Source organism: Triturus cristatus, chromosome 6 (genome assembly GCF_964204655.1).
Source record: "Triturus cristatus chromosome 6, aTriCri1.1, whole genome shotgun sequence".
NCBI classification, from domain to species: domain Eukaryota; kingdom Metazoa; phylum Chordata; class Amphibia; order Caudata; family Salamandridae; genus Triturus; species Triturus cristatus.
The window spans coordinates 1,931,663,626-1,931,684,059 of record NC_140589.1 but is presented as its reverse complement, the minus strand read 5'-3'; the positions used below and the strand labels follow the sequence as shown (position 1 = coordinate 1,931,684,059).

Here is a 20,434-nt window from a genome sequence, read left to right as displayed (position 1 = left end):
ACATCCCCTTTCCCAAGCCCCTCTCCCGCCTCTCGTTTCTCACATGCACTTTTCCTTTTTCACTCTCTCTCTCATTCTCACAGATAAACACAACACAGGTGTCTGTGTTGCATGTGCCGCACACTCCCAGTGCACATGTCGAATGCTCGCGTTCAAACTTACACTGGTGAATCCAGAGCTGTTTCCCATAGTTAGACAAGATTGATGTGGCGGTCCTGCCGATGTCTGAGCAGAAACCTTAGGCAGGACTTTAGACGATGCAATGCAGTGACGATTTCAAGATCAAAGAATGATAGTTATGGAAAAGAAACACAACATGCGTGGCCATTTACACACTGGCAGCCCTTGCATTCATTCTTTCGGTTCCCACTTACTGCAGAGCAGCGGTCCAGTCTCCTGTGGGCACCTGACTACCGCCCACATAACCCTGCTCAAGACGGGCACAGCTCTGCCAACCTTTTGAAAAAAGTAATAACAAATGTGTGTGGGGCAGGCGCTTCGGAGCCCCAGCCTTGTGTTGTGTTGGAGAGCTGGGCACACTAGACAAAGCTGCCAGGAGGAAATGTGCCCATCTCTGCTCTTGTCATACGGTGGGATGTACAGGGGTCTGTTCAGGGTGATTGAATTCTGAGGTACATATGTCTGCGATACATTCTCTCCCAGTAGAGAACGTTTCATTCGTATTTTTCCGAGATGCAGTTTTCTTCACAGTACCAGCTCTCTTCGCTCCGTTTGTCCAATCCCAGGCGGTAGAAGGAAGCGCTTCACCATGCGAACGGAATCCCCATTGGCCAGCCGAGGTCCAGAGTCGCTTTCGATAACACACGAGGTCGCTTAGAATAAACTGTCTATGGGCGTTTGGACAGTGGGGAGTATAATTGTCCACTTAAGTAGTAATCACTTGATCACTTCAGAAGGATGAAAGTTTATTTTACTCCAGTTGGGATTCACATCTGTGACCTGGTGATCCCTCAAAGGTGCTTGTTCCGCTGAGCTATCTCGCCAGCTTCCACCAGGATCAGTGACCGAGCATTAGTTCTGCTACTTTTTCTTCCCAGTGATTGTGTATCTTCTGTGAGCACCCATCACAGGGGCATATTATCAAGACACTGCGTTAAAATTATCGCCGCTTCAGCGGCTGAAAGCGGCCGCTAAAGCGGCGATAATGGGCTTGATAATATGCCCTTGAGAATTCCCATAGAAGCCCATGTTCTGGTGTCAACATGGGCTTCTATTGAATTCTGGAGGGCGTGTTATCAGCCCATTATCGCCGCTTTAGCTGCAGTTTTCTACCTCTGAAGCGGCGATAATTTTAACGCCGTCCTTGATAATATGCCCCAAGTTCTAATTTGGAGGTGAGTGATAAATCCTGAGGTAAATCTATGGTTTTGTGCAGAAGCCCCCAACCGAAATCTTTCTTGCACAGGTAGATGAACTTTGTCCCCGCAACAATGCCGCTCACTCTCACATTCTGAGGAGGGGCGGTTAGTTAGGAAACGTCAGCCCTGCTGTTGTCCCTTCCAATTCTATTGCTACCAGGACAGCTCCAGAGTATAATGTTCAAAACAGAGTCCTTAGAAAAAGATTGGAAACTAAAGATGGATTACCAAAATATTGCATAAGTATAGCTGTTAAACTAAATTCCACATGCGTGTCCCTGGGCGATGGTGATATCTTCAGGGTATATGGATGTGGAGTGCTAAAGGCCCACAGAGAGTTCACACAGTGACAGGGTAACCCCGCCATTCATTTTACTACCAGAGCATCCCCTGTCGCCCCAGGTCTAGACCTAGAGACATTCTTTGTAGATGACGCAAGAAGAGTCAGTTCTTAGCCGGCCCCAGTGCAGCCATTTCACTACGAGCAATAATTCTGTAATGTTTCAAAAAGGTGCAACGTATGGAATTTGTAGACGTCTGAGGCGGCTGAACCAGTGGTTAGATTGCAGAACTGAACTCTTGGGTCAACAAGTTCTTCTGTCCGCACCCACAGCGCCTTGTTACAGAAGCCGTCAGCCACGGGACAGCCTTTAAAGCCCTGATCATGACGTCAGGCTGTTCGGATGCACTGAAGCACATGGCACAGTATGATTGTGTCCTGGGTCATGAACACTGAAGAAGGACACTTGCTATTTGTATAGGATACGGGTACCTCAGGAGCAGTGAGTCTTTTCAGTGAGTCACAGCGATCGTCGCACCGGGACGGCTGAATCGTTAACCAAGTGCATGAAACATCCTATAAATAAAAATAAAAAAAATGAAACCCGGACCGGATTCAATTGGTGAATGGATTCTATTTGTTGAAATGAGACGTGATTGGGGCAGGTGTCTGTTTTATTTTTCTATTATTTTAATCGTTGTATGCTAAAGTGACAATTTGTGAAAACAAACTCTTCATGGTGAGGACGGGCCATCGAGAGCCCTGCACCCCTGACCATGAACACACGTTGGGAACACGCCTGATATATTTGGGGGGACTCGCCGGGGGCTGAGGGGGTATTACAAGAACTCATCTCATGCCGTCTGGGCTCCAGTGCAACACCTCTGCCTCCAACCAGCAGAGGGCGTCAGATCTCTGGCAGCGCCAGAGAGCCCCAGGGAGGCGCTGACTCCGGAACTTTTCCACGTCTTGGTTTGTTTCTGTTCTTTTCCGTCTATTGCTTTCAGCATTGTTTCCATATTTTGTCCAAAAGAGGACAAAGTATTTCCGAGTGTGAAGAGGGGTCAGGCCTGGCAGCCTGTCCTGTCTGTGGCGATTGTGAGTGTATTTAGAGGCCTGAGTCGCGCCTGCATGTAACCGCTGCCATCTCTCCCTGCAGAGTGTCCGCAGGGGGCTGACATCCTGGTGGTCCTCCTGTCGGTGATGGTCGCCATCCTCCTGATCGGCCTGGCCGCCCTGCTCATCTGGAAGCTGCTCATCACCATACACGACCGCCGGGAGTTCGCCAAGTTTGAGGAGGAGCGAGCCAAAGCCAAGTGGGACACGGTAAGGCGGGGGCCAGTGGGCGCCGGGAGGGGGGCCTCACGCGCCAGCAAGAGAACCTGCAAATTACATGGAAATATTAACTGTAAACACTTTTCTGCAAACATTATGAGATCTTTAGAACCCTTTATTTACACGATGTGTTCTTGTGTAGTAATATGCGAAACCGGCAGTTCAGTATGACAGCAGTGATGGGCGTGACGTCACTGTGTCCTTTCTCTCCTAACCAATCACTGCTGCTGAATTCAAGAACTACCACCCCGGATCAACGGAGGAGACAATGGTGGCAGTGGTAATAGTAATGAGGGTGGTAGTGAAGGGGGTGGGGGTAATGGATCCCGTCCAAGCCCTAAGAAAGCATTTGTGATTCTACTGTAGCAAAGGAAATACAAAAAAGGTTCATATCAGTAAGCAATGCATGTATGAGACAAGGAATTGAACGCATGATATGTTTAAGATGTAAATTCATCCCTCGTGCATCGCTACGCAAGCACCTCACAGAAGGTGGAGAGAGACACGAAACGGGGCGTAGGATGAGGTGACAGAGTAACACTCTGCGGGGTGGAACCACAGCCAACCCTATGTATGTTGTAAAGAACGGTAGCAACAGGTCAGCAGACCACTGCGCTGTCAAGCCAGACCTAAAGAGCCAAGCATGTGAACTGGGTATGCACTCTCATCCTGAGTGGCTTCAGCAATACTACCTCACTATAGGGTCCCGAAGGTTTTGTTTTGCCTCCACTGGAAACAATTGAGGCCAGAGCTCAACGCGTGGGCGGATTAGGATCGGTGAAGGGAGGGCCCCTAATGTAAAGTCTAATTTACTATTAGGCACTTACCTTTTTCTTGTATTTGTGCCCAACTCCTCCTTGTTTCCAATTTCTGGGGACTGAAACCAAACAAAAGATACTAAGCAGTGGTCACATCAAAAGTCATATTTGGCGTCAAGTTCAAGGCTTGCAAACGACATTGGTGCCAGAGGGGTATCTGCTTTGGAACTGTTGTCAAACCAGTAATGCCACAGCTACATTCAGTCACCTGATCCAATCAAAAAGGTCTAGTGCTTCCTCGGTGATCACGGGGAAGGTACCTTCTCCTTCTTAAATAATGGAGCGCTGGGTCTTGTGACAGCAAACAAAACAGTAAACTATCTATAGGTGGAGGGCAGGAAGGGCCTCCTCTCACTCTGAAGCATTCCCAGCTTTAATAGTAAGACTGAAAGTAAGACTCCACTCTGGCGCATTTCAAGTCCCTTCACCGCCAAATCTGCCAAGTGATCCTTCGCTGTGAGCTTGAAAAGAGTTGCACGTAGAAGGAGAAGAAAATGATTTTATCGTTGAGGTGGAAATTCAATATAACTTTGGGTACAAATGTTCTGCTATGTTATGTTATAGCTTATTTGGAGAACCCAACATACGGCGAAAGAAAAGTCACTACTGAAGTTATAACAGACATCAATGCTTAAGATAAAATCTAGAAAAGAAAGGAAAGAGATCAAATGGTAAGTAATAATATCGGAAGACCTCACATGGAAAATGCCACAGACTTGGCGGTCAAAAGCCCAGCTGTATTTCCATCCATGGCCTTTAAAAAACCATCCTAGGTTTAGGAACAGTTCGTTTACAGACTCGAAGCCAGTGATGGGGATGTAGGGTAGATGAGATATGTTTGGTCACAGATATACCAGCTATCTGCACCACTTACAAAAGGTGTAAGAGTTTTTCTGGTATAGGCAGGTATTTGCAATGACCGTAAACCAGGTGTGGTTAAATAGGTGTATTTGCAACGCAAATATGTTGCCGATGTTCAATGGAAGGCAGAGTTCTTTTGAACACCTTGAGCTGAAGAAAGGTTATAAGATCTGCTCCAAAGACGGCGTTTGCTCAATATTGAGGCCCAGCTCAAGCACAGGTTTAGAGCATCAGACTTTGCCCACAAATGCAGGCCAAATATACCTAAAGCAAAAGGCCATAGCCGCAGGAGGACCCCAGAGCTGAAAAATAAGTGGACTTAAACTATCTAAACAAGACAACACATGCAGAGTATCTTTAAGGGATATGTTATTTTGTGTTGTGTCACGTTATTTTATGTCACGTTACGTTATGTAATTTATAAAGAGCACTATTATCCAAAAAAGGGTATCCTCGCGCTAGAGGGACTGCACGCTAAGAGAAAAAGGGAAAATAAAATCAGCGAACTTGAAGCTTGCCGAGCTCTGTTGAGACATCCATACTGTCAATGTTTTCTTAAACAGAGGGAAATTGGACTCAGGAAAGATGAAGGGGCGGAGCACGCTGTTTTTGGAAAAGGCGCGACCAATAACTGCGTGGTCAGCAGCGTGGATACGAAAGCAGCATTGGCGGACTTTAGTTCATGCTGCGGAGGATATGGTTGAATTTTATCCCGAAGGCACTTAGGTCCACACCTGTTGAGTGTCCAATGGGCAAGACCAAGTTTCCTAAATAGAACTCATCTGAACCTGCATCCAGTGTAGATTTCGCAAATACTGGAACATATGGATCTATCTTGGGAGATTTAATATCAGTCTGGACAGGTAAATGTGCCTACAAGGGATTTATTTATTCACTTAATTTGGACTGATTCTTCAAAGGATGGATGAAAGGGGGTGGGCCCTGCCCTGCCTCTTCCTACAATGACAGGCAAGGACAGGCCCACCCTTGGCCCGGGCGCGGGCCAAGGGCGGGCCCAGGCGGGAGAGAGGTAGTGAGGTAGAGAGAGGTAGAAAGGTAAAGAGAGGTAGAGAGGTAGAGAGGTGTAGAGGTAGAGGTATAGAGGTAGAGAGAGGTAGAGAGAGATAGTGAGGTAGAGAGAGATAGTGAAAGAGAGGTAAAGAGAGAGAGGTAGAGAGGTAGAGAGAGGTAGAGAGAGGTAGAGAGGTCGAGAGAGGTAGAGAGGTCGAGAGAGGTAGAGAGGTAGAGAGAGGTAGAGAGGTGTAGAGAGGTAGAGAGATGTAGAGAGGTAGAGAGAGAGAGGTAGAGAGAGAGGTAGAGAAGTAGAGAGAGTGGTAGAGAGAGAGAAGTAGAGAGGTAAAGAGGTAGAGAGAGGTAGAGAGAGAGATGTAGAGGTAGAGAGGTAGAGAGAGAGAGGTAGAGAGAGGTAGAGAGGTAGAGGTAGAGAGAGGTAGAGAGGCAGAGGAAGAGGTAAAGAGGTAAAGGTAGAGAGGTAGAGAGAGCGGTAGAGAGGTAGAGGTAGAGAGAGGTAGAGAGGTAGAGGGAGAGATCGAGAGGTAGAGAGAGGTAGAGAGAGGTAGAAAGGTAGAGAGGTAGAGAGAGAGGTAGAGAGGTAAAGAAGTAGAGAGAGAGGTAGAGAGAGATAGGTAGAGAGAGTTAGAGAGGTAGAGAGTTAGAGAGGGGTAGAGAGGTAGAGAAAGGTAGAGAGGTAGAGAGAGAGGTAGAGAGAGGTAGAGAGGTAGGGGTAGAGAGAGGTAGAGAGAGAGAAGTAGAGAGGTAGAGAGAGGTAGAGAGGTAGGGGTAGAGAGAGAGGTAGAGAGAGAGAGGAGAGAGGTAGAGAGAGGTAGAGAGGTAGTGGTAAAGAGGTAGAGGGGTAGAGAGGTGGAGGTAGAGAGAAGTAGAGAGGTAGAGAGAGAGGTAGAGAGAGAGGTAGCGAGGTAGAGAGAGAGGTAGAGAGAGGTAGACAGGTAGAAAGAGGTAGAGAGGTAGAGGTAGAGAGAGGTAGAGGTAGAGAGGTAGAGGGAGAGGTAGAGGGAGAGGTAGAGCGGTAGAGGTAGAGAGAGATGTAGAGATAGGTAGAGAGGTAGAGGTAGAGAGGTCGTGGTAGAGAGGTGGCGAGAGAGGTAGAGAAGTAGAGGTAGAGAGAGGTAGAGAGGGAGAGGTAGAGAGGAAGAGGGAGAGTGAGGTAGAGAGAGGTAGAAAGGTAAAGAGAGGTAGAGAGGTAGAGAGGTGTAGAGGTAGAGGTATAGAGGTAGAGAGAGGTAGAGAGGTAGAGAGAGGTAGAGAGGTGTAGAGAGGTAGAGAGATGTAGAGAGGTAGAGAGAGAGAGGTAGAGAGAGAGGTAGAGAAGTAGAGAGAGTGGTAGAGAGAGAGAAGTAGAGAGGTAAAGAGGTAGAGAGAGGTAGAGAGAGAGATGTAGAGGTAGAGAGAGAGAGGTAGAGAGAGGTAGAGAGGTAGAGGTAGAGAGAGGTAGAGAGGCAGAGGAAGAGGTAAAGAGGTAAAGGTAGAGAGGTAGAGAGAGCGTTAGAGAGGTAGAGGTAGAGAGAGGTAGAGAGGTAGAGGGAGAGATCGAGAGGTAGAGAGAGGTAGAGAGAGGTAGAAAGGTAGAGAGGTAGAGAGAGAGGTAGAGAGGTAAAGAAGTAGAGAGAGAGGTAGAGAGAGATAGGTAGAGAGAGTTAGAGAGGTAGAGAGTTAGAGAGGGGTAGAGAGGTAGAGAAAGGTAGAGAGGTAGAGAGAGAGGTAGAGAGAGAGGTAGAGAGAGGTAGAGAGGTAGGGGTAGAGAGAGGTAGAGAGAGAGAGGTAGAGAGGTAGAGAGAGGTAGAGAGGTAGGGGTAGAGAGAGAGGTAGAGAGAGAGAGGAGAGAGGTAGAGAGAGGTAGAGAGGTAGTGGTAAAGAGGTAGAGGGGTAGAGAGGTGGAGGTAGAGAGAAGTAGAGAGGTAGAGAGAGAGGTAGCGAGGTAGAGAGAGAGGTAGAGAGAGGTAGACAGGTAGAAAGAGGTAGAGAGGTAGAGGTAGAGAGAGGTAGAGGTAGAGAGGTAGAGGGAGAGGTAGAGCGGTAGAGGTAGAGAGAGATGTAGAGATAGGTAGAGAGGTAGAGGTAGAGAGGTCGTGGTAGAGAGGTGGCGAGAGAGGTAGAGAAGTAGAGGTAGAGAGAGGTAGAGAGGAAGAGGGAGAGAGAGGTAGAGAGAGGTAGAGAGGTATATAGAGAGAGGTAGATAGGTAAAGAGGTAGAGAGAGAGAGGTAGAGAGAGAGGTAGAGAGCTAGAGAGAGCTAGAGAGGTAGAGGGGTGTAGAGAGGTAGAGAGGTATAGAGATGTAGAGAGGTGTAGAGAGGTGTAGAGAGGTAGAGAGGTGTAGAGAGGTGTAGAGAGGTGTAGAGAGGTGTAGAGAGGCAGAGAGGCAGAGAGAGGTAGAGAGGTAGAGAGAGAGAGAGAGAAAGACGTAGAGAGGTAGAGAGAGATAGAGAGGTAGAGGTATAGAGAGGTAGAGAGGTAGAGAGAGGTAGAGAGGTTAAGAGAGGTAGAGAGGTTAAGAGAGGTAGAGAGGTAGAGAGAGAGAGGGGTAGGTAGAGAGAGAGGTAGAGAGAGAGGTAGAGGTAGGAGACGTAGAGAGGTAGAGAGAGAGAGGTAAAGAGAGAGATAAAGAGGTAGAGAGGCAGAGAGGTAGAGGTAGAGATGCAGAGAGGTAGAGAGAGGTAGATGTAGAGAGAGGTAGAGAGAGGTAGAAGTAGAGAGGTAGAGGTAGAGAGGTAGAGAGAGGTAGAAGGAGAGAGGTAGAGAGTAGAGAGGTAGAGGTAGAAAGAGGTAGAGAGAGAAGTAGCGAGAGAGAGGTAGAGAGAGAGAGGTAGAGAGAGGTAGAGAGAGAGAGGTAGAGAGAGGTAGAGGTAGAGAGAGGTACAGCGGTAGAGAGAGAGAGGTAGAGAGAGAGAGGTAGGTAGAGAGAGGTAGAGAGAGGTAGAGAGAGAGGTAGAGAGAGAGGTAGAGAGAGAGGTAGAGAAAGGTAGAGAGGTAGAGAGATAGAGAGGTAGAGAGGTAGAGAGGTAGAGCAGTTCATCAAAATGCTCAGGTGCCAGGATCAGTTTTTAGGCCACAAAGCTGCGGGTTCATGTTTAATACTTTACTGGGCGTTTAATTAAAACACATACGATATACTCAGTAATGCAGGCAAGCTGACCCTTCCTATGTAAACAAGGAGACACTGCTCGCTCCTGCAGGCAAAACGCGGTGGGATGCGAGGAATGCAGCTGAGGGGGGAGGGGTGGGGGGGACTGTGGCCGAGAGCACACAAAGCGTTTCCCTTGCGGGAGCAAGCAGGGGCACCATCTGCTTGCAAGTTAATTACAAACAGATGGTTTCAAAGCTCGCTCCCGCGAGGAAATCGCCAAACTTGCACGCGTTGCCTTTGAAAGCAATGCAAAGCGTGCACGTTTTTAGCCCAAAAAGTGAATAGATTCCTAAAGGTCTCCACCTATACAGCGCATGCGCGCTGCATAGGCGAGAACTGAAATCTACCATAGTCACACACAGGTAGCATAGTATAGCATAAAAAACACAGCATAGCACGAAATATAGTGAAACAACAGAACATAGCATAACAAAACAAAGTACAACATAGTGCAAGATAATATAACCCAGCATGACAAAATTAGGTGTGAGCTACAGTTCATCCTGTTCACAGCAAAAAGTGCAAGTAGCGCTCACGTCAAATGCCATTTCATACCAGACGTAGCATAATTTAGTAAAATAACATACTACAATATAAAAGAACGCAGGATAACAACACTTCATAGCACAATATGGCATAAGAATGCATAACACCAGTCATCACAACATAACAAGGTATGAGCTGCAGTTCACCCAGTTCCCCACAAAAAATATTAATCCTATTGAAAGTATCCAATCGTGCGGACACTAACAAATGGTGAAACTATTTCCCCCCCAAAAAGCCTGAAAGCAGAATTATCAATCACTGTTCTTTAACAATACCCTCTACATATAATCTAGGAAACTGCCAACGAATACGCTGATCAGGAAGTGCACTTAAGGGCCTGACTACGGTTAATTAGTCCCGTGCGTAAACCCCTGTTTCCGCACGGGACGAAATTATGAGTTTGGTTTTATTTAAACTCACAAACACAACAGAGTCACCCTTATATATAAAAAAGGGACCGGGTAATATAAACTCTAACAAGAAAATAATTCCCCTTTTCCTCCTAATGATGTATATGTGTATGTACATACTAAGTAGGGCAACAGATACTAGAACTAATAATCGATCATTATTTGTTTTGGGAAATAGATAAACATAATCATGCACCTCTTAGTATAACCAAACGCTTTTATGAGCCTTCAATAGAGTAAAGAAGCATTCTTTTATTTACAATATGTTAACCAGGTTTAATCAATAAAAACTAACAATAAAATATTTAAAAAAATGTAAAATCATATGCATAGGTGGATTAATTAATGCACATTATTTTCATCTTGTCAGTGTTAAAAAAGATCATCACAATTGGTATCAAATTCCACAGATTGTGTTAAATAACAAGAAATGTATTCATATTTGTCACAAAAATAAAAATTGTACCAATATCATATGAAAGTATTTTCACAATGACGATGCGGCGTTTCGGTGAACAAGAGATTAATTCATCACCTTCTTCAGGATAGACAATAACAAAAAGGATTTTTTCTTATTTTTATGAAATGGACTCACATGAACTTTTTTTGAAAACTTGCTGTATAATTCTTTCTACATGTGCCTTTTGCTTCAATCCTCAAACTTCAGATATATTAAGAGTAAGCCAATCAATATGTTCTTTCTATTACTTGTTTTTAGAATCACCCCCTTTTTTAACACTGAAAGATGAAAATAATGTGCATTAATGAATCCACCTATGCATATGATTTTTACTTTTAAGTCAATAGGTGGAGGCTCAAGGAACTATTGGTTTTGCTAATGCTAACAAGGCATGTGTGCCTGCAAAGCTGCATTTAAAGGCCCTTAGCACATGGGGGCTCTGTGCTGTTGCGCCCACGCACAGAGCGGTTATTTCTGAATCTGTGAATTAAATGAAGATTAAAAGTAAGCAGCAGTAATCTGCAAAGAGAGGTTTGGCAGCAAAGCAACACATAGTTTGAGAAACCCTGCTGCACATATAAGAAGTAGACGGAAGCTGAGGCGGAAGTGAGGTACACTATATTACAGCAGCCATTCACCATTTCACCAAAGTACAACAGATGGGTACCACTGACCAACTCCCCAACATGTCAAGACATACCAAGTCAGCAGAGACAAAGTTCATGTTTGAGAATGCAGTTAGCAGTCACAAGCCATCACTTGAAGGGGAGGGGGCCACAAGCGACTGAGCCGTGATCACATTCTATCTACCTTTGAGATCTGATGCTCTTTCTCCCTAAAACCGGACACAGAGTGACCCTTTCAAATTGTCCCTGACCGAGTTAAAGGCTATAGCCGAAAAGCTACCAGTCCTTACACTTTATCCAGAAAGTTTTATTTCGGGTGGAATAACCTCTGATGCGATTAGTTTGAAATGTTCCGTAGACTCTGTTCCCACCCTAATAGCCTTCTTCCCCATGCCCCAGTCCGTTGGTAATGCCATGACACACACCCAGACTAACAGACTTACTTTGTCTATAATTGTATGGTCGATGCTTCAGAGATTCAACATTACACCTGTTGGTTTGTAAGAGTAATGTTTAAGCTCTTTCAGACTATGGGCCTGATTATGAGTTTGGTGGTCTTGGAGCCAGCCACCATGCCAGTGCCCTGTTACAAGAACGCCATACATGAGCACCGGCTGCCCACCTGCCAGATTACGAGTAATCTTGTGGTCTGGCAGGCGGTCCTTTGGCGTTCCGCCGGCAGTGCCTGTTAAAAAAGCACCGCAATTGGAGCACCAAAGCCTGTTCCTGCACGGCATGAACTGTAAAGTCCATGGCGTATCAGAAAGGGGGTGACTGCACACAGCAGGCACAACATGTGCCCCCCTGCAGGCACCCCATGGCCCTGAGGTAACAGGGTGCCCTGTAATTCCCCCTTTGTTTTGTCAAAACCACAGTTTTCATGGCGGCCTCACCGTCATGAAAACTGTGGCAGTGAGGAAACTCCTAATATGCTCGGTGGTGCTGCAGGGGCACCGACAGCATATTGGGGCCTCTGACCGCCACCTCACCACCGCGGGATCCATGATCTCTGGTGGCTGGGGCAGTCCTGTGGTGCTCCAACTGCCAAATTCGTAATACGGCAGGTGGACCGCCACCACGGGTTCGGCAGTCTAATGGACCGCAGAACTTGTCATCAGGCCCCTAGCCACATGGTTCCGACTCCTAAGTAGTGCTCCACTACTGGTGTGGACTCTAATGTCTGATTCTGCACAAATCAAGTTTTAATGTGACCAGAAGCCCTTGTGGCAGCTTTACGGATCGCAAGTATATGTTCATTCCAGAAAGGGTTAAGAAGCTGATTTTCTGAAAGGAAATGAACTCACAAACCTCTGTCTGGAGAAGGGAACCAACACCGGACAACAGGACCACCTTCAAGCTTGCCACCCGGAAGCACCACCAGCTTATCCGCGCCGCCAAGAAAACTGCATTCAAGGACCGGCTGGACAACAACGCACACAACTGCAAGGAACTCTTCAACATCGTGAAAGAGCTATCCAACCCCAGCGCAGGAAACAACGACATCACCCCATCGCAAGACCTCTGCAACTCCCTCGCCTCATACTTCCACAACAAGATCGCGGACATACACAACAGCTTCAACAACCAACCAACGCACACCACGACCGAACAACCAACCCCCACCACCACCCTCCACGCCTGGACTCCGATCAGCACCGAAGACACCATCCGCACGATGAACTCCATCCACTCCGGATCGCCGACCGACCCCTGCCCTCACCACGTCTTCAACAAGGCCGACGCTGTCATCGCACCCCACCTGCGAGACATCATCAACACATCCTTCGACACCGCCACCTTCCCTGAGAGCTGGAAGCACGCCGAACTCAGCGCTCTACTCAAGCAACCCACAGCGGACCCCACCGAACTCAAGAATTACCGCCCCATCTCGCTCCTCCCGTTTCCAGCCAAAGTCATCAAGAAGACCGTCAACAAGCAGCTGGCCGCCTTCCTTGAGACGAATGGATCCCTCGACCCCTCACAGTCTGGCTTCCGAGCCAACCACAGCACCGAGACCGCCCTCATCACCGCCACCGATGACATCCGAGCCCTGATGGACAATGGAGAAACAGCGGCCCTCATCCTCCTAGACCTCTCCGCGGCATTCAACACTGTCTGCCACCGCACCCTAGTACAGCGCCTCAGCAACGTCGGAATCCAGGAGAAGGCTCTGGAATGGATCATCTCCTTCCTCGACGGAAGAACACAGAGAGTCCGCCTACCACCGTACAAGTCAGAGGCCACCGAAGTCATCTGCGGCGTCCCTCAAGGATCCTCGCTGAGCCCCACCCTCTTCAACGTCTACATGAGCCCCCTCGCGGCCATCGCACGCCAACACAACCTCAGCATAATCTCCTACGCCGATGACACCCAGCTGATCCTCTCCCTGACCGACGACCCCGCCGCCGCCAGAGCCAACCTGCACGAAGGGATGAAAGAGGTAGCCGAGTGGATGACGACCAGCCGCCTGAAACTGAACTCAGACAAGACGGAGGTCCTCATCCTGGGCTCTTCACCCTCCGCCTGGGACGACTCCTGGTGGCCTCCCGCCCTGGGCACCGCACCCAAACCAACAGACCACGCACGCAACCTGGGCTTCATCCTGGACTCCTCCCTCTCCATGACCAGGCAAGTCAACAACGTCTCCTCGGCTTTGCTTCAACATCCTACGCATGCTACGGAAGATCTTCTGGTGAATCCCCACCGAGACCAGGAAGACCGTCACCCAGGCCCTCGTCACTAGTCGACTGGACTACGGCAACGCCCTCTACGCCGGTACCACCGCCAAGCTCCAGAAGAGACTCCAGCGGATCCAGAACGCCTCAGCCAGACTCATCCTCGACATCCCACGAACCAGCCACATCTCCGGACATCTGAGAGACCTACACTGGCTCCCCGTCAACAAAAGAATCACCTTCCGCCTCCTCACCCACGCACACAAAGCCCTACACGACCAAGGCCCGAGCTACCTCAACAACCGAATCAACTTCTACGCTCCCAAACGCCACCTCCGATCAGCCAACCACGCCCTCGCCGCCGTCCCCCGCATCCGAAGAGCGACTACAGGAGGAAGGTCCTTCTCCTACCTGGCCGCCAAGACCTGGAACTCCCTCCCGACCGACCTGCGCCTGACCCAAGACCACCTCTCCTTCAGGAAGAAGCTGAAGACCTGGCCGTTCGAGCAGTAGCGGCACCCCCCTCCCCCCAGCGCCTTGAGACCCTACGGGTAAGTAGTGCGCTCTATAAATGTCTTTGATTGATTGATTGATTGAACTCTCTTCCATCATTTGTTTGTAGCAGTTTACGAAGCATTACATCTAGAGAAGGCTCCTTTAAACATGGCGTGCAAGCGTACCTGATCCTCCTAGTGGAGGGTAACAGAGTTTATAGAATGTTATCACCATGTACATGTTAGAGTCAGGCCTTGAAAAGGAGTCTGAAAGAGACATGATTGTTGATGCAGAAATAACACACCACGTTTGGTTAAATAAATGGCTTCTTCTGCACCCCACAATGCACTTGCGACAAACGATGAAGGGAGGATCTGATGAGGACGCTTTCAAATCACTTAATTTATCTAATAGGAACAAGCTCTGATACCCTTTGGAGTTTATAAGTGCTTTATTAAGAATTATTGAATAAAATAAATAGATAAATAACGATTGGAAGACATCATTTGAGGAGAGCATTTGAGTGAACAAGTATCTTTGGGGGCGATGGATGGCTTGTAAGACCAGGCGACACCCGATTTGAGCTCCAAAGGTGAAAGGAGGTGGAGCCTTATTGACCTCTGCCAATGTCTGTTACACATGAGAGAGCTGCCCCTGTCTGCTCCCTGTATCCTCTTGAATGTTTCTCCCCACTGATGATGGGCTTGGGTGGGTTTGCAAAATCTAACCGTGCAAAAATGTCACTTTCTTGCAGAATGCGCCCTAGTGGTCTGAACAATTTGTGGTGTTTGCAGAGCTGGACTGAGACCGAATAGAAGATCTATAGAATGTTTCATTTTAAGACCAATATTGCACCACTCCAGTGCATGGTCATATTTTCAAAACATATTAGCTAAAGTACAGTATGTTTAATAAGCTGTTCTGTGGAGAAACTCATGACGTATTCCACCAGTTCAGCTTGTGGGCCAGCACGCCAGGGCATTTGCAGGGCAGCAGTCAGGGGCGAATGGGCTGAAGAACCCTTTCCGCCCTGAAGGCAGCCCTCCGTCTCTCTGTTTCCCTGGGTTTTCCCATGTCCCATGCAGCTAGCCCAGCACTAGGCAGTTGCTATGTCTGACCAATGATATGATATTCAGGCCCATAAGGTCATTTATAGGCTGAACAGCCTCCGCTTGCGAATCCATCATGGGAAACCATTTCTTGGGCTGTCAATGGTCCACTGGTGGACCGCTCTTGGGGTGGTCTCCTCAGCCGTACCTGGAGAAATCCACCCTGAGGGCAGATTAGTGGGAAGTATGACCAGGGGTCTCTCCTTCCATTTATAGGGCGGGGGATGCATCAGCCCAATGGGCCTCTGGCTTATCCTTCATCAGAGGCTGCATCTAAGTGAACCTTTGTTTTAAAGCGGTCTTCATTCCAGAGATCACTCATGTCATACTAGATGGGACGTGCGGCCGAAACTGAAGACAATGATGAGAGGTAGTACGCGTATATGTATCCACGGGGTTGCGTAAGGCTGCTTTGCAATAAACATGTAATTGATGTTTACATTTATCTTATAAAGTTCTAAAGTCTGTGCAGAAGAGGATGAAAAGAGGAAAGAGACCTGCCTCAGGTGACAGTCTAGGGTTATAAAGTTCTAAAGTCTGTGCACTGACATTTGTTAACCTTTTTAGTTTCTTCAATGGCCAGACAGACATGGTACTTAAATAGAATTTTAAATAAAATTGCCCGTATTCATTTTTAATAAGACTTTTCTGCCTTTGTTTACTTTAATTATCAGTCAGGGGTTGTTAAGGCAGCTCTAGAACACATTTTCAAATGTTGTCCTGGCTAGGACATTAGAAGGCTAGTCAAGCCTGTAATAAAATGGTCAGGTGGCAAACCTAGGTGACACCAAGGATTGGTTCTAGGATTTATTGGAATGACAGTTTCTCTTTGTAATCCATCAGCTGTAAGCAATAGTATGTGTAAGCCCAGTGTTGCCTTATCCATGCCAGATGTTCAAGCCATCCTCTTGAGGAAACGCCATGTGCCTGAATATAGCTAGATCTAATCAACATATAGAGTGGTTAGCCTAGAAATGTACCATGGATAATCGCCCCTCCTGCTTCCCATCCAGGATCCATGCTGGACATCTCTTGATACTACCAGTAGGACTTGCATTCTGACATGAATTGTATTTTTTCCCCACAGGCGAACAACCCTTTATACAGAGGAGCAACATCGACCTTCACGAACATCACGTACCGTGGAAATGCAGAATGAAATGCTGCCCAGATGTTCTGCAAGACGCCATCTTGGAAATCTTTCAGACTCATGTTTACACAGCTGTGTGTGTGTGTGTGTGTATGTCTCTGTGTGTGTATCTGTGTGTGTGTGTCTGCGCATGCGTGCATTAGTCATTTTCAGAATCACTGGTTATCGAACTATCTCCACTGGCAATGTCCTCTCTGGCACAACCAATCCGGCCCAACAGAAAACAACTGCACATGGAGCCTCCACTCACTTCCAAGATGAAGCTCAAAGCGTCTCAGGTGCAGGAACTCTGAGCTGTGATGGTATTACTGGACAAAAACGTGGAACGTACCTTGCCAAGAGTGACCAACGGAAGTACAAGAGCGAAGGTTTATGGAGAAGGCGTACCTTGCAAAGAGTGACCAACGAAAGTACAAGAGCGAAGGTTTATGGAGAAGGCGTACCTTGCAAAGAGGGACCAACGGAAGTACAAGAGCGAAGGTTTATGGAGAAGGCGTGCCTTGCAAAGAGGGACCAACGGAAGTACAAGAGCGAAGGTTTATGGAGAAGGCGTACCTTGCAAAGAGGGACCAACTGAAGTACAAGAACGAAGGTTTATGGAGAAGGCGTACCTTGCAAAGAGTGACCAACAGAAGTACAAGAGCGAAGGTTTATGGAGAAGGCGTACCTTGCAAAGAGGGACCAACTGAAGTACAAGAGCGAAGGTTTATGGAGAAGGCGTACCTTGCAAAGAGTGACCAACGGAAGTACAAGAGCGAAGGTTTATGGAGAAGGCGTACCTTGCAAAGAGGGACCAATGGAAGTACAAGAGCGAAGGTTTATGGAGAAGGCGTACCTTGCAAAGAGTGACCAACGGAAGTACAAGAGCGAAGGTTTATGGAGAAGGCGTACCTTGCAAAGAGGGACCAACTGAAGTACAAGAGCGAAGGTTTATGAAGAAGGCGCACCTTGCAAAGAGGGACCAACTGAAGTACAAGAGCGAAGGTTTATGGAGAAGGCGCACCTTGCAAAGAGGGACCAACTGAAGTACAAGAGCGAAGGTTTATGGAGAAGGCGTACCTTGCAAAGAGTGACCAACGGAAGTACAAGAGCGAAGGTTTATGGAGAAGGCGTACCTTGCAAAGAGGGACCAACTGAAGTACAAGAGCGAAGGTTTATGAAGAAGGCGCACCTTGCAAAGAGGGACCAACTGAAGTACAAGAGCGAAGGTTTATGGAGAAGGCGTACCTTGCAAAGAGGGACCAACTGAAGTACAAGAGCGAAGGTTTATGGAGAAGGCGTACCTTGCAAAGAGGGACCAACTGAAGTACAAGAGCGAAGGTTTATGAAGAAGGCGCACCTTGCAAAGAGGGACCAACTGAAGTACAAGAGCGAAGGTTTATGGAGAAGGCGTACCTTGCAAAGAGGGACCAACTGAAGTACAAGAGCGAAGGTTTATGAAGAAGGAGACTTGATGTACTATTTGTTTTCCAGGACTTTCTATGGATGGAGCAACTTCGCCCTTGTGCGACTTCCCCAATCTTTCAACCAAATTAGCAATTGCAACAAATATCAGATATCACCATAAGAAACTCTAAACTAGGAATTACCACTGGAAGTGAGGGCCCTGCTGTCTAGAAGGTTATCTGCTATGACAAGAAGACATCTTGAAAAGGGAGCAAGGGCCTTAGGATTCTTTAAGATCTTTTCGTAGTATTAGGTTTGGAGGGTTATTCGAACTGTCCCTTGAACAGAAGCAGGGGTACATTGATGAGCACAAGATGGACAATGAAAGGGAATGCTGTAATAGACAGAGGCCAGGAGCAAGGCCTTGAAGGCTCAATGGCCCTGCCTTCCAAGGGGTCCCAATGATCTGAGAACCAGCTGGTCGTTATGCCATCCTCCAAGTGGGCAGAGGTTGCTCACAGCACCAGGGGCTGTGACAAGTAAGAGAGGGTCTCAGAACCTAAAGAGATCCCTGGCTGCCTCACCCGCTAACAGCCACCACAGCCTCACCCTCTCACAGCCACCACAGCCTCACCCTCTCACAGCCACCACAGCCTCACCCTCTCACAGCCCCCACAGCCTCACCCTCTCACAGCCACCACAGCCTCACCCTCTCACAGCCACCACAGCCTCACCCTCTCACAGCCACCACAGCCTCACCCTCTCACAGCCACCACAGCCTCATCACAACGACAAGCTCGCTGCTTTGGTGACAGCCTCGCCAACAAGTCCAACTGGCTGTCTCCCCAACGGGCACCCATGACTGCCTAGCCTACAGTCACAACTGTGTGACACCACAAGATGAAACCTGCTGCCTCACAATGATCACAACGAATCTCCTCTCTATTGTGGTACAACTGGTTGCCTCATATCCATCGCCGCCTCACAGACAGCAGCGAGACTCACCCATGGACACCAGGTGCACAGAGACCTGCCTCACAGACAGCAGCGAGACTCACCCATGGACACCAGGTGCACAGAGACCTGCCTCACAGACAGCAGCGAGACTCCCCCACGGACACCAGGTGCACAGAGAGCTGCCTCACAGACAGCAGCGCGACTCCCCCACGGACACCAGGTGCACAGAGACCTGCCTCACAGACAGCAGGGCGACTCCCCCACGGACACCAGGTGCACAGAGACCTGCCTCACAGACAGCAGCGCAACTCACCCATGGACACCAGGTGCACAGAGACCTGCCTCACAGACAGCAGCGCGACTCCCCCACGGACAGCAGGTGCACAGAGAGCTGCCTCACAGACAGCAGCGAGACTCCCCCACGGACACCAGGTGCACAGAGACCTGCCTCACAGACAGCAGCGCGACTCACCCACGGACACCAGGTGCACAGAGACCTGCCTCACAGACAGCAGCGCGACTCCCCCACGGACACCAGGTGCACAGAGACCTGCCTCACAGACAGCAGCGAGACTCCCCCACAGACACCAGGTGCACAGAGACCTGCCTCACAGACAGCAGCGCGACTCCCTCACGGACACCAGGTGCACAGAGACCTGCCTCACAGACAGCAGCGCGACTCCCCCACGGACACCAGGTGCACAGAGACCTGCCTCACAGACAGCAGCGAGACTCCCCCACAGACACCATGTGCACAGAGACCTGCCTCACAGACAGCAGCGCGACTCACCCACGGACACCAGGTGCACAGAGACCTGCCTCACAGACAGCAGCGCGACTCCCCCACGGACACCAGGTGCACAGAGACCTGCCTCACAGACAGCAGCGAGACTCCCCCACAGACACCAGGTGCACAGAGACCTGCCTCACAGACAGCAGCGCGACTCCCCCCACGGACACAAGGTGCACAGAGAGCTGCCTCACAGACAGCAGCGCGACTCCCCCACGGACACCAGGTGCACAGAGACCTGCCTCACAGACAGCAGCGCGACTCACCCACGGACACCAGGTGCACAGAGACCTGCCTCACAGACAGCAGCGCGACTCCCCCACAGACACCAGGTGCACAGAGACCTGCCTCACAGACAGCAGCGCGACTCACCCACAGACACCAGGTGCACAGAGAGCTGCCTCACAGACAGCAGCACGACTCCCCCACGGACACCAGGTGCAAAGAGAGCTGCCTCACAGACAGCAGCGCGACTCCCCCACGGACACCAGGCGCACGGAGACCTGCCTCACAGACAGCAGCGCGACTCCCCCACGGACACCAGGTGCACAGAGACCTGCCTCACAGACAGCAGCGCGACTCCCCCACGGACACCAGGTGCACAGAGACCTGCCTCACAGACAGCAGCGAGACTCCCCCTCAGACACCAGGTGGACAGAGACCTGCCTCACAGACAGCAGCGAGACTCACCCACGGACACCAGGTGCACAGAGACCTGCCTCACAGACAGCAGCGAGACTCCCCCACGGACACCAGGTGCACAGAGACCTGCCTCACAGACTGCAGCGTGACTCCCCCACGGACACCAGGCTGCACAGAGAGCTGCCTCACAGACAGCAGCGAGACTCCCCCACGGACACCCGGACACCAGGTGCACAGAGAGCTGCCTCACAGACAGCAGCGCGACTCCCCCACGGACACCAGGTGCACAGAGACCTGTCTCACAGACAGCAGCGCGACTCCCCCACGGACACCAGGTGCACAGAGACCTGCC

At 49.3% G+C, this 20,434-nt stretch overlaps 1 protein-coding gene across 2 annotated transcripts in view; it reads left to right on the top strand.

Annotated features, from left to right (window-relative positions):
- The window catches only part of ITGB3 (integrin subunit beta 3), a 391,103-nt gene extending 370,917 nt beyond the window's left edge, over window positions 1–20,186 (top strand). For both annotated transcript variants that reach the window (XM_085613652.1, XM_085613653.1), the window contains 2 exons: window positions 2,819–2,985; window positions 16,245–20,186. In XM_085613652.1, coding sequence (XP_085469778.1) covers window positions 2,819–2,985; window positions 16,245–16,316 — 239 coding nt within the window. In that variant the 3' untranslated portion in view covers window positions 16,317–20,186. The remainder of the gene's footprint in view (window positions 1–2,818; window positions 2,986–16,244) is intronic.
- Window positions 20,187–20,434: the final 248 nt, after the last annotated feature.